Source organism: Myotis myotis, unplaced genomic scaffold (genome assembly GCF_014108235.1).
Source record: "Myotis myotis isolate mMyoMyo1 unplaced genomic scaffold, mMyoMyo1.p scaffold_m19_p_13, whole genome shotgun sequence".
NCBI classification, from domain to species: Eukaryota; Metazoa; Chordata; class Mammalia; order Chiroptera; family Vespertilionidae; genus Myotis; species Myotis myotis.
The window spans coordinates 32686237-32699405 of NW_023416317.1; the positions used below are offsets into that span (position 1 = coordinate 32686237).

Sequence of the window (13169 nt, forward strand, 5' to 3'; positions counted from 1 at the left end):
CAAAACATTTAGGTAAAATGTTTTGATAATCTCCCATAAAAGACATATCAGCATTAAAATATTTTATAATTTTCAAAATTATGCCTGTTCTGAGCCAGCCCTGTCCTTATTAAAAGTAGAAGGCTATGAGCCTTAGCCAGTTTGGCTCAGTGGTTGGAGCATTGGCCTGAGAACTGAAGGTTCCAGGGTTCGATTCTAGTCAAGGCACCTACCTCAGTTGCAGGCTTGATCCCCAGCACCAGCCTGGGCGCACGTGGGAGGCAATATATGGATGTGTCTCTTTCACATCAATGTTTTTTCTCTCCCCCTCCCTTCCACTGTAAAAATTAATGGAAAAAAATATCCTTGAGTGAGGATTAATAATAATAAAAAAAGAAAGTAGAGGGGCTGTGAAACAGTTTGGCTTGGAGAGCTAGAGCTGGAGCTAGAGCTAGAGCTAGAGCTAGAGATAGAGATAGAGCTAGAGCTAGAGCTAGAGATAGAATAGAGAGAGGGTGATTGATGGTTGTCAGTGGGAGCTATAAATGTTTGCATCTTTTTCTGTTTCTTTAGTCACTCCTTATTGTCTCTTTTGTGCCCAGGACCTCTCAGGAATTTCTTCTGCAATTTTCCCTCAATTGGTGGTTTCTCTAGATTTAATTTAGAAAGGGAACTAGCTTTCCTAAAAATGCATGAGTTCCAAATAGAAAAGGGATTTTTCTTGTTTTACAAATACCAGACACGTAAATGGTAATATCACCTGTATTGAGATTGTAAGACCTTGTCTGCCTTATGTATTTTAGAATCATAGAATGCATTTCATTTTCCTTTGAGTTGTTAATACATTTCACAAATGTTCACCTCCCAGTTCTCAGTAAAGCTGTCTGAGGTAGGGTGAGGCAGGCATATCAAGTGCTGTATTCAGTGTGACCAAGAAATTTATCCTGGCAGGGGTCCTGCTGATTTAAGACAAGAACTTTGATGATAAAAATGGTACTGGCTGTCTGTTGTCCTTGATGACTGAAGAACACAGTCACCATCCCCACTTCACGTAAGAGAGGGAGAGAGTTAGGCAAGTGACTTAGTCTCTCTGTGCCTCAGCTACCTCATCTTAAAATGAACAAAAGTAAATGTGTACTTTATAGAGTTATTGGGAGGATTTCTGTGTACTTCAAAAGTGCATGAAAAAGTACCTGGGACATAGCAATAGCTCAGCAAATGCTGCTGCAAATATTAGTACTAATATTGGAGTTATAATTTGTTTCATTGAAGTACCAGTAAGGCTAAATTCAGACCCCTAAAAAATAACACTTAAAACTGATAGCACTTAAAATTTTCTTTGTGTTTTTTTAATCCCAGCTACTCTTTGATGTTACAAGAATGAGAATTAGAAAGCATCAACTGTTCTATTATTCAGAATACCTTATATGCATACATAATATATATGAATAATGGATATATTTGTGTATATAGGTACATACACACATATACACACATGCATATATCCATATACACCTATATACGTATATATACATGTTTGTATATATAGTTGATTTTTACATAAGTGGCAGTAAACTATAATTTCCTAGTTCAATATCTTACATTTCTTATTAACAATCTATCTTTGAAATTGGTCTGTATAATTTGCCTCATTCTTGTGAAAGCTGAAAATTATTTCATTGTATAGATGAAATGTACTTAGACTTTTCTCCTATTAGAAGACATTTATGTTGACATTTAGGTTCTTTCCAATCTTTTACTTTTACAAACAAGGCTGGAATGAACATCCTTGGCTATAGATCATTTCAAATAATGTGCAAGAATATCTCTTGACTTTTTAAAATTCAATTTGCTATAGTTGTTTATTTCTTATTCTGCAGTAAATTGTAGCCTTCCTTATTGTTTAGAGTATTTCTACAGTTGTATTTTGTAATATGTATATGCAAGATGTCTAATATGTGTAATTTATTATTCTATATTCTATATGCCACATGTAACAAAAAATAAAGTACATAAACACATGAGTAATGTCTGGAAAGATTTCCTGTGAATAGCTACCCCCAATTCTGGTGTTGATTCCTTTAGTTTCAATCTTGTGACCTACATTTCTTATACTTTTAATGGCAATAGCCTCTAGTCATGTTTTATCCCAGATCTTCAGGCTACTTGGAGTTGGACTCGGCTATCTCACTTAATCATTTCACATTCCTTTTATTTTATAGTTTTTATCTCCAGAAATGGAGATGGTGTTTTTTTTTTTTCCTTTTAACTCTCTCCAAAAGCAAGAAAGTACTTCAAAACATTTTAAAGGTCAAAGAATTTCCAACAGCATAAAAGAATCCTGAGAAATTTAATATAAATAATCACTGTTGGAAACAAGTTTAAAGTCACATAGGAAAAAAGATTATATTCAGTTGCATTGAAAAAGAGCATGATATGGGTTGAGAAGTATCAAGTTCAATGGAGGACAGAGGGTTCATGATGGGCATTGCTTAGGTTCAGTTGTATACCTTTCCGGCAAACAATCCTACATAATATCAGCAGCTGATCCTTATTGAGTACTTACTTTTTTCTAAGCACTGCTCTGATAACACCGTTCTTACTCCAGCCTCGAGCAACTTCTGATTTGCTTTCTGTCTCTATGGATTTGTTCTTTCTAGCATTCCATATAAATGGGATCATTTAATATTCAGTCTTTTGAGTCTGGCAAGTGATCAAACCTCTTTATGCTTCCACTTCCTCATCTGAAAAGCATGGCTAGTAATAATATCTTTCATGTTTGATTGAAATTATAAGCCAGTTTATATTCATGAAGTACTTAGAACAGTGTATGGCATGTAATAAGTACTCTGGAAATGTTTTCTATTCTTCTTCCAGAATTGTAGCAATATATTACTTAATGTTGCTGGAATCTACAAATCCCAATAGGGAAGTAAGCATGTATCACATCAAATAAATATCATATTCATTTATGCATTCATCAAATATTATTGAAAATCTAAGTTTAAGGCATGATTTTATGTTCTGCACATTTTGAGGAACTAACTCATAATCTTGAAAGACATGTTTAAAAGTGCATGATATTAGTCAGAAAACCAGATGACGATACCTGGATCAGCATGGGATGGGTAGAAAAGATAAAAAAACAATGCTACATTAAAGAAAAGATTAGGTTTAACCAAAAATAGAATAGAAAATACATGTAATACCCTCCCCCCCCCCAGCAGTTAGAATGTCTAACCTTGTCTTAACTTCTTTCCCAATTAGAATATTATTTTCCAGGCGACGATAGTGGATTAGTGTATATTCTACTTTGGTTTTGTTAATTGTGCTTATTTAAAAGAAGGGTATACAACCCAATAAAAGATATTATATCCTTTATTCAACTGTTTTTGCTCTTCCTATTTTATTTCCACCAACTACTTTGCTTGGAAATCTTGGTGAATGGGTGGAAACTTTGCCTTTATGGATCAAAAGCTACCTCAAGATTTGGATTGTAGGGTGTGTTTTTCCCTGTTTCTACCTATCCCTCTGATCCAGGTACCATTATCTATTCTCCTGATTAATATAATTAATTCTTAAATATGGCTCCTAGGACGATGAGTTAGTACCTTGAAGTGTTCAGCATAATGTCTTAAGCCTATTATATTTTCAACAAATTTGATGAATGTACAGATGAATGATGTGATACTTGCTTGATATGGGATATATACTCTCCTATATACTTTTCTCTCATTTTACTTTTAATCGATGTACATCATATTTGAACTGAGTTTCTTGTAGATGGCATAAAGTTGGGTTATATTTTCTTATCCATTCTGATAATTCTTGTTTTTAAATGAGTATGTTCAGATCATATACATTAAGGTTAGTATTTATATATTTGAGTTTGGTGGTATTCAAAATTCTGATGTTCTTTCCCAATCTACCTATTGTTATTTACTTTTCAGACTAAAAAGTATTCTGTTTCCCCATGTCTTCTGTCCAGGGGTCATGATTATATTCATTAGGAGAGAAGGTGTGGAGTGTGCATACTCCATCTTTCATGTAACTGAAATTCTGGGAATAATTACTTCCAGAGTTCCTCTGAATCTGGGGATCAGATTCCAAGTTTCTGAGGGTCATATTAATATTCCTATTAGATCTCAGAATATCAAATTTGCCATTAATCCAACATATTTATATAAATGCTAGAGGCCTGGTGCATGAATTCATGCATGGGTGGGGACTGGCTGGCCCGCCCCCAGGCTCAGATGGAGTGGCTGTGGAGAGGGGCAGGGTGGGGGGACAGTTGGCTGGTCAGCCCCACCCCTAATTGGGGTGGGGTTGGGGGCTGATCGGGGGCGGGGCTGACCAGGGGTTGGGGCCATGGGCTGTTGGCTGGCCAACTGCCCATGGCCCCACCCCCCGGCCAGCCAATCCCGCCTGCTGGTCAAACTCCCTTTTGAGGGGACAATTTGCATATTAGCCTTTTATTATATAGAACTTTCCTTCAGCAATTACAACAACAAAAAAATACCCTTGAGGACTCCCAGGATGGGGAGCTCATAAAATTCTTCCCAGCTCAGTGCTGCCGACTCAGAAGGTCCCTGTAGTTCAGGGATGCTTGAGGTGAGCATTCATGATGCAGACTTTTCTAAGACCAAACCAAACAGAATCTCTAGGCGGGCAGGTGACTGATGTCACAAAATAATTGTATCTATTAGATTTTTTTAACTAATATTATGTATCAGGTCCTGTTCTAAGTATTGAGAATGTAGCAGTGAATAAGGAGATGGCCCTTACCTCTGGCAGGAGGAGAGGGGAGGTGTGGGGGAGAAGGACAATAGACACCTTGAAAAATAGATGAGACAAATAGTTTCAGTTACAGATAAGTGCTGTGAAGAAGTAAAAACAGGGTAGGGTGTAGGGAGGGCAGAAAGGCTCTCTTGGAAGTGACGTTTAAGTTGAGATCTGAATGTTGGAACCTGGGGAAGATGTGGGGGGGCAACAGTTTCCAGGAAAAGAGAAATGAAATTGCAAAGTCTTGGCCTACCTTTTTTCTATCTTCTCTTCTGCATTTGTGACCACAGAATTTAAATTTGGATGAGGAAAAGTTGTGTTTCCCCCCCAGGCAACAGCTGGAGGCCTTAATTGAACCTCAAACTGTATATAGGTAATAAACAACACCAGTGTTTGACTGATATAATGAAAGCTCAAGTTCTGGCCCAATATTAAGGAAATAGTGATAGTGCATTTTAGCTAGATATGAGGTTTAGAACGAAGGAGGCAGATCATTGGATTGTGGGTAAAAGAACCCAGATTTGCTATTTCTTTCATTCGTAGGAAACACTAAAATATAATTTGTATTTTGAGTCATATTTTTCAACTATGAAAAGCAAGCATGCAAAGACCATTTATGGACAGTAGGTGTCAGATTATACCTGCAAACTAGGGGTTGAGTCTTTCCTCAACCTCACAAGTGTTTGGAAAAGAAGAAGGAAAAGGAGAGGCAGGCCTGGTGTGGCTGCTGTACCCAGAGCAGATGTTGAGGTAATGCAGGAATTACGTCACAAACATGAAGGGAAATTTTATAAAAGTTAAGGTCACTCCACTCAGAAGATACATATACAGAAACACTCACTCCAGCCAAGAGTAAAGTACCTTCAGTTTTTGATATGTCCATAGCTGACATACCACTTTCTGCCCACAAACACCACTGGGTACCTGATGCTATATAACCCACCCTTATACAGAACCTCCAATCAGCCCTTCCCATTCAAGTGAGAGCATCTACTTCCAATAATCGTTATGTGCCTCCTATGAGACTTACTTCCACAGATGACAACTATAAACTCTGGGCAAAATACATCTAATTGAAGGTACTTGGAAATGATCAAAAGCAGGCAGATACTAGAGGGGAATCAACAATTGGATAAAAGGGTGATTTTTATTTTTTCTGGCTCTTAGCCTGCAGGCATGTTCAAGTTTGTGCCATGATGCAGCAGAGAGTGGGGATGAAATAGCTAACGTGTGTGTGGGGGCGGGGGGGGGGGTGCGGCGGGGATCCATAGTTTTACTAGTTTGAAGTACTAGAGGACAGAGTTTGAAGGCATCTACAGCCCCTAAAAGTGAGAAGAAAATCCCCCAAAATTGAAAGCCAGAGAGGAAAACTATATACAAACTCTGTGGTTGACCCCCACAACTTGAACTAACCATACACAGGAAAAGCTTCAAGCAGCCTAATTTAGGTTAAAAGAACTGAACTGAGATTTGAGCTGCTTCCCTCTTCAGGGGAGACAGTTTGCAGTTTGAGTTCAGCCAACTTAACTGACTGCTTAAAAAAACAAACACACACACACACACACACACACACACACACACACACACACACACACACAAATTTCTAGAGGAACACAATAAAATCCAGTCTTAAAATATCTCATTCACAATGTCTAAGACAATCCAAAATTATTCTATATACAACCAGAAAATCATAGCCCATACTTAGGAGAAAAGACAATTAAGATCAGTCCTTAGATGACCAAGATATTATAATTAGCATAAGAGAATTTTAAAACAGTTATTCAAGAAGGTGTTTCTTGGGAAACAGATATACAGAGCTAAAAGGGAAACAAACACTGGCCATTCCAATTAGCCCACAAGGTTCTTCATTTGTGGATTATAATTCATATGAATTTGAGAAAAAATGAGGGCATGAAAGAAACGGTTCAAGGTTAATAAATTCAAACAACTGAGCCCAGAGAAAATTTAGTGAGTACAGGAGAACTTTAAAAAATTCTTAATAGTGTCCTTAAAGATATTCAAGAATAGATTGCATTCATAAGATACGAAGAGGCTGCTATGAAAAAGAAGCAATAGGTAGGAAAGAATTCCTGGGGAAAACATTAAAATAGATTTGCTAAAGACCAAGATGGTGTTCTAGAAAAAGGTATTTCTTAGGATGTAGGAAAAATATGAGGAAAAAGATGGAGGCAAAAAGGATAGAGTCAGGAAATTCAAGTTCCAGAACACAATTTTCTTGAGTCAAAGACACATGTAAACCATACAGGATTAGACAAAACAAATAAACAAACAAATACCTATGCCTAAATATATTCTAGCAAAATTCCAGAACTTCAAGATTAAAAAGAATATCTTAAAAGACTCAGCAATATATACACATGAACATAAGTGTATACACTCATACATAAAATAAAATAAAACAGACAACAGCAGATTACTTACATTGGAATGAGAATCAGACTGATAACAGATTTGTCATCAGTAGTCCTGTATGCTAGATGTCAACAGAATACTGCATTCAAACTCTAGAGGGAAGTGATTTTCAACCTGAAAAGTGTTATATCTATCCAATTGGCAGGTAAGAGGGCAAAATATAGACATATTTCGTGCTCATGTATCCTTTAAAAATTACATCAATAAAATTAAAAAAAGAATACAAGAAAGAGGGCAATATGGGTTGTATGAGCAGTGAAAGATGTAAAATTTCAGAAAATAAAGGTATAAGTGTAGTTCATAAAATTCATGCTACTCACAGGGGAACAAAGAGCAGATGTTGTTGACAGCACTGCCTCCGATGATTGGAAGTGGGTAGGAAGATCTTTTACTCTGTATTTTATACTCTTCTATATTATCTGCACTTATTTTTGTTTTGAATACAATCACTTGTAATTGTATTAAAATTACTTTAAAAGACACCCTTCCCCCCAAATCTGGCAGTACTTATTTTCTAAGCATGATGTCACTGTTTTTCTTAAACTATTTAATAAGAAAAGGAACTTGTCCATTTAGTTTAGGGTAGTTTTAGAAAAAGTCTATTTTCTCTAAAGTATAGTCGGCAAGGCAAGTTTACAAAAAAAAAAAAAATTTCAGAAAAATCTTTTATTGATTCAGCAAACATGCAAAAATATTAAGAGATAGACATAAACATTTGACTTTTATTTTTTCACAATAACCTGAAAGTGGATTTTACAAATTATAACAAATACATTCTCTCTGCTTCAAAGGATTGCCATCTAATGGTCTAAAGTGGTACTGCCCAATATGGCTGCCACTGGCCACATGTGGCTGTTGAGACTTGATATGTGCCTAGTCCAAATTGAGATGTGCTGTGAGGGTGCAACACTCATCAGATTTCAAATACTTAGTATCAAAAAAACTGTAAAATGTCTCATTAATAAACTTTTAAAATAATGATTATACGTTGACGTGATAGTTTAGATGCACTGGTTAAATAAATTTTATTAGAATTAATTTCATTATTTTTACCTTTTGGAAATTTGAAATCCCATATGTATTTGTGGCTTGCATTACATTTCTATTGCTCCTTTATTGTATATATGTAGCCCTTATTGTTCAAATAGAATTTCTATAAAGAAAGTTTTAAAAGAGAAAACTAACACTTGGGCGTTCACTTACCAAGAAATCCCCCTCCGGCTATGAAGAGAGAATCAATGCCAACAATATTAGAACAAGGCAGAAAACAGAACGTTGAGAGAATAGGGAACGTGATCAGGAGAAAAAAATGCCAGTTTTAATATTAAAAAGTTTTCTTGTTTGAATGACTTCCAGTAAAATGTTTGTCTCTCATGCTTGTACTCTTCCAATTATTCTTTTTGTAATCATGTTCTCTTAATACTTTCTTTATGCAATACCATTCTAGCTAGGAATATTCTACCTCAACTCTTCCTTAGAACTTTCCTACATATACATTGCTGATAATTTTTATGGCAGGGAATGTCCCTACATTGATACAGTAATTATTGTAATATTCTAATTCTGCTGAAAGGCCTCTCCAGTGGTTCAAATGTGGGGAATACATTTCAGAGCAGAGCTTATCTCAACCCTAGCAATTGTTTTTCATACAATATTTATCATCGTGTCAACTGGACCCATCTTTCCTGACCCATCTGAAAAAGTCCTTTTATCAGTAGAGATAATTTCCTACAGAAATTGGATGATTAACTTATTTCCTGAGGAATGTTACAGTACATTTGTGCTCTTTGCTTTATCACTATAGATCATTTGTCACTTTGAATTTTCATTTGTCATATGGGAGTTCTGCCATGAAGTATGAAAAAACAATGACAGCATTGATCAACAGCATAGTTCTGTGGAAGGTAAAAGTAACAGCTAAGTTGGGAGTGAGAACTTTCTTTACAGTAGTCAAGAGATGGTAGAGGAAGAGAACAGGGGGATGTTAAAAATCTCTCAGAACAATAGTAATTAGAGGTCCTTTTAGCCACTTATGGTAAGAAAAGATATGAAGAAAAGGGGTGGAAGCTTTTACTTTCACATTCTGTCAACCCTGTATAAGATAGTTGTTGGGGCCAAACACTTTAATAAACAATTAGGGATGGACAATTTAGCATCTAGGCCAGAGATGAGCAAACAGTAGGTCTTCCATAGATGTTGGTTGAATGAGTGAGAAAATCCATGACTTGTGGTTCTGTTCATATTACTATTTTAAAGTCTCGTCACTTATTACCATAGGATATTGTGACTTCCCTACTGATATGGCTGGCTACTTTGTGGAGACAGAAATGTGCTCTTTCTTCTTGCTGCTATAGATGTTTTGCCTTTCCCCAAGCTGAGAACGTAGTCAAATCTTGTGTTTCTTGCCTATGTGCCTCCTGTGTTCCCACAGAAATCAGCAAGTGCCTGGCAAGAGAAGACAATCTCTCAGGCTTTTGTTTGCAATAGCCATAGCTCAGTGAGAATTAAGCAGAAATTGAGGAGGAGAGGTAAGTGCTTGGAGTTCAACAGGTGGAAGCTGTGGAATCCAAGGGGAGAGGAAGGTTTCTGAGCCTAAAAGATGGGGTAGGGTTCTGGGGGCAGCGGGTTCTATGCTGGTGGGAGATCCCAGCACTGCCTGCAGGTAACACCCCAGTAGGGGACTGGACAATGCCAGGCTGATGAGCTCCAAGTGTGTTCACAGCCTTGGGAGTCATGGCACCGATGCCCTACCTTCAGAGCACCACGTGGGAGTGGAAGTGAGCTGATTGGAGACCAGTGTGGACAGCAATCTACTGGACCCTCACCTGACTCTTTCCACTAGGTGCACTCTGGGACTTTTAGTTGAACCTGAGGCGGTGAAGAACGCTACCAATGAAGGAAATCAAATTTTCCACCAACTGGTTGGGTGAAGCTCAATGCAGAATATAATTGTTAAGAATAAATTTCAGGCTTACTACAACGGTACCATTTGTGGAAGTGTTTGCTTGGACAATGACCAATCCAGAGTACAAAATGAAAAAACACATTGTTCATAGACCACGAGAACTAGATGTGACTTCTGTGAAGAGTCAGGACTCTTCATTTCTAGATTATGAAGCCAAGGTTTTAGATTTTAAAACATTTATTCCAACTTGGCCTAAAGCTGGCACAGAGCTGAGGCAGTCGGTCATCATCCTTCAGTCTTCTTTTCTATCTACCTCACCACTTGAGAAATTCAGCTCTATTTGCAGCAATTAAAATACATTATCATTTCACCATGGCTATGAATAGCCCTTGTCAAAGTGAAATCTCTGAATTTTAAAATGAAATAAATCAGATCTTTAAAAATATTGAGCTCTGATAGTTGAGGTAAAAAAAAAAAAAAAAAAGAACCAGGGGTACGTAGATTTTCTAGTTATTCCCCATTATAAAAATTATGGGGGAAATGATCTGAGCTACAACTACAGTAGTTGATATTACAGTTTCTGATAATCAAATATAGGCATTTTCAATATAGATATGTGTATGTATGTGTTGGCTATCAAACACTGGATAGGAGTTTCTTTTCCAGAGTGTGTGTGTGTGCATTTGTATTAAACCTACTTAGTGGCTGAAAAAAAAACAAAAACACACAACCAAATTTATTAAACCTTCTGATTGGGTCTTATTTTTTTAAGAATCAGCCTATATAATTCTACTTCTAATCTAATCCCCCCTTCCATTATCCAGGCCTCTTTAATCTATGTCTTTGCCACACCTTGTAACCTTTTGATCTTTGCAGGCTACAGGTTGATTGGAGTTTGACTTCTTGTTTCTGTCTGGACATCTGTGCCAGAGAATACAACTGTCATTTGCAGAGAACTTCTTCCTAGCTGAATGAGAAGCCCGCACTGCAATGAGACCGAACCAAGCAACCTGGGTGTTCATTCATCAGTCAGTCCAGCAGCTGTCCCTGGGTCACTCACTGTGAGTTTCTGCTCTAGGCAGACTCAAAAGGAAGAGTGTGGGCAGGGTTGCGCCCACATGGTGAAACTGTCCTTTCAATCCTGTGTCACTGAGAGATGCTGCTTCACAGAAGGTTGGCACGTCCGCCCTCTTCAGCTGTCTGTTCAGATGTCCCGATAGGAGTCTCTCTGCCAGCAGGGCCCATGGCGGACGAGGGTAAATAGAAGCACCACTAGGATACCAGACACCAGGCAAAAGGCAATGGCAAGGATGAGCCTTAGGACTGTGGGAAAATAGGAAGAACATTAATGTAAAATTAATGGATTAGAAAAATATGAAGATTACTAATCAATCAGTGTTGATGTCTGCCTTTAAAAAAAATCGTGTTTTTATTGATTTCAGAGTGAGAGGAAGGGAGACAGGGAGAGAGACAGAAATGTCGATCAGTTGCCTACTACATACCCCTACTGGGGACTGAGCCCCCAAATCCGCCATGTGCCCTGACTGGGAATCGAACTTTCAACCCATGGGTGCACAGGATGACACCCAACCACCTGAGCCACACCAGCCAGGGCTCTGCCTTAATTGTAAATGTCAGTGGCATTTCTGAAGCAGCCTTGAAATCGGCATAGTGTGGTAAAAAGAGCAATAGACTAGGACTCAGGAGATGACCTAAGTCCCAGTTCCAGTAGGATTTTTGACCTTTGTGCCTCAACTCCTCCGCTGTAAAGGGAGGCCAACTGACCGAAGTATTTCTAAAGTCCTCTTCCAGGACTAGCTTCATGTATTTTTCTACAATTAAAATTATTAATTGTTCATGGTCTCAGGGTCAAAGGAATTTCTGAATACTCAACTTCAATCATTAATTGGACTTAAAAGAAATGGAATATCATCTTTCAACATTTTATTTTTGGTAAATATTTTTTAGAGAGGAAACCTTGAGCACAGATTGACTATGGAAAGCATTTTTTTAAGAAGATTATGTATATATATATATATTTCAGAGAGGAAGGGAGAGAGAGAGAGATAGAAACATCAATGATGAGAGAGAATCATTCATCGGCTGTCTCCTGCACTCCTGCATGCCCCACACTGGGGATCGAGCCCGCAACCCAGGCATGTGCCCTGACTGGGAATTGAACCGTGACCTCCTGGTTCATAGGTCTACACTCAACCACTGAGCCATGCCAGCTGGGCAAGCATTTTTTAGGATAACTGTGTACTACTGTTAATCTGTACCTTTATTTACACATATCCCTTTGACAGCTGACCAGGCATGATACAGATATATGGGGTCGTTTTAAATGAGATGCTATTCATTATTTCACCTGGAAAGTTATCCTAACCCCACCCACACATACATCCTAGTTAACTATAGTGTGCATGTCATAAATATCTAAATGTATGTCTGATTTTCATTGTAAAAATATGGATTGCGTGTTGGCAAAGGCAATGGGAGAGCAAACATCTCTGATCCTGGAAGCTCTGTCTACAGAACCCTAGTTAGTGAGTGTTCCACGGAACTCAGTTGAAAATCATTTGTTTAGCCTAACTTTATCATTGTAGAGATGATAAAAATGAGAAGTGGAGAGATTAGATAATTTGGCTAAGTTAAAGCAGATATTTGAATTTGGATTGGAATACATAGGATCTTATCAGTCGTATAATTTTAAAAGCCATCTATTTACTAATGACTTCCAAATTTAAATCTTCCCCAAACTCAAGACTCATATATCCAACAGTGTCCTCGACATATGCCCTTGGACATCTAGTAGGCACTCCAAAACTGCACCCCCAACCTCTGCTCACCCCTACCCCCAACATCCTGCCAAATCTGTTCCTCCCACAAGCAGCCTCTCCACTTCAGTTGATGGAAACCTCCTTCTCCTAGTGTCTCACTCCAAAACTCTTGGAGTCTTCCTTGACTCTTTCTCTCACATCCTATACCCAACCAGTCAGGAAATCCTGTTCTTTCTGTAAAAAACTATCTGGAATCCAATGATTTCTCCCCTTCTCTGCCACTACCC

At 37.8% G+C, this 13169-nt stretch overlaps 1 protein-coding gene across 8 annotated transcripts in view; it reads right to left on the reverse strand.

Annotated features, from left to right (window-relative positions):
• Window positions 1-7899: 7899 nt before the first annotated feature.
• Window positions 7900-13169, reverse strand: part of ACP3 (acid phosphatase 3) — a 45443-nt gene continuing 40173 nt past the window's right edge. For all 8 annotated transcript variants that reach the window (XM_036332618.1, XM_036332614.1, XM_036332613.1 and 5 more), the window contains one exon: window positions 7900-11425. In XM_036332618.1, coding sequence (XP_036188511.1) covers window positions 11307-11425 — 119 coding nt within the window. In that variant the 3' untranslated portion in view covers window positions 7900-11306. The remainder of the gene's footprint in view (window positions 11426-13169) is intronic.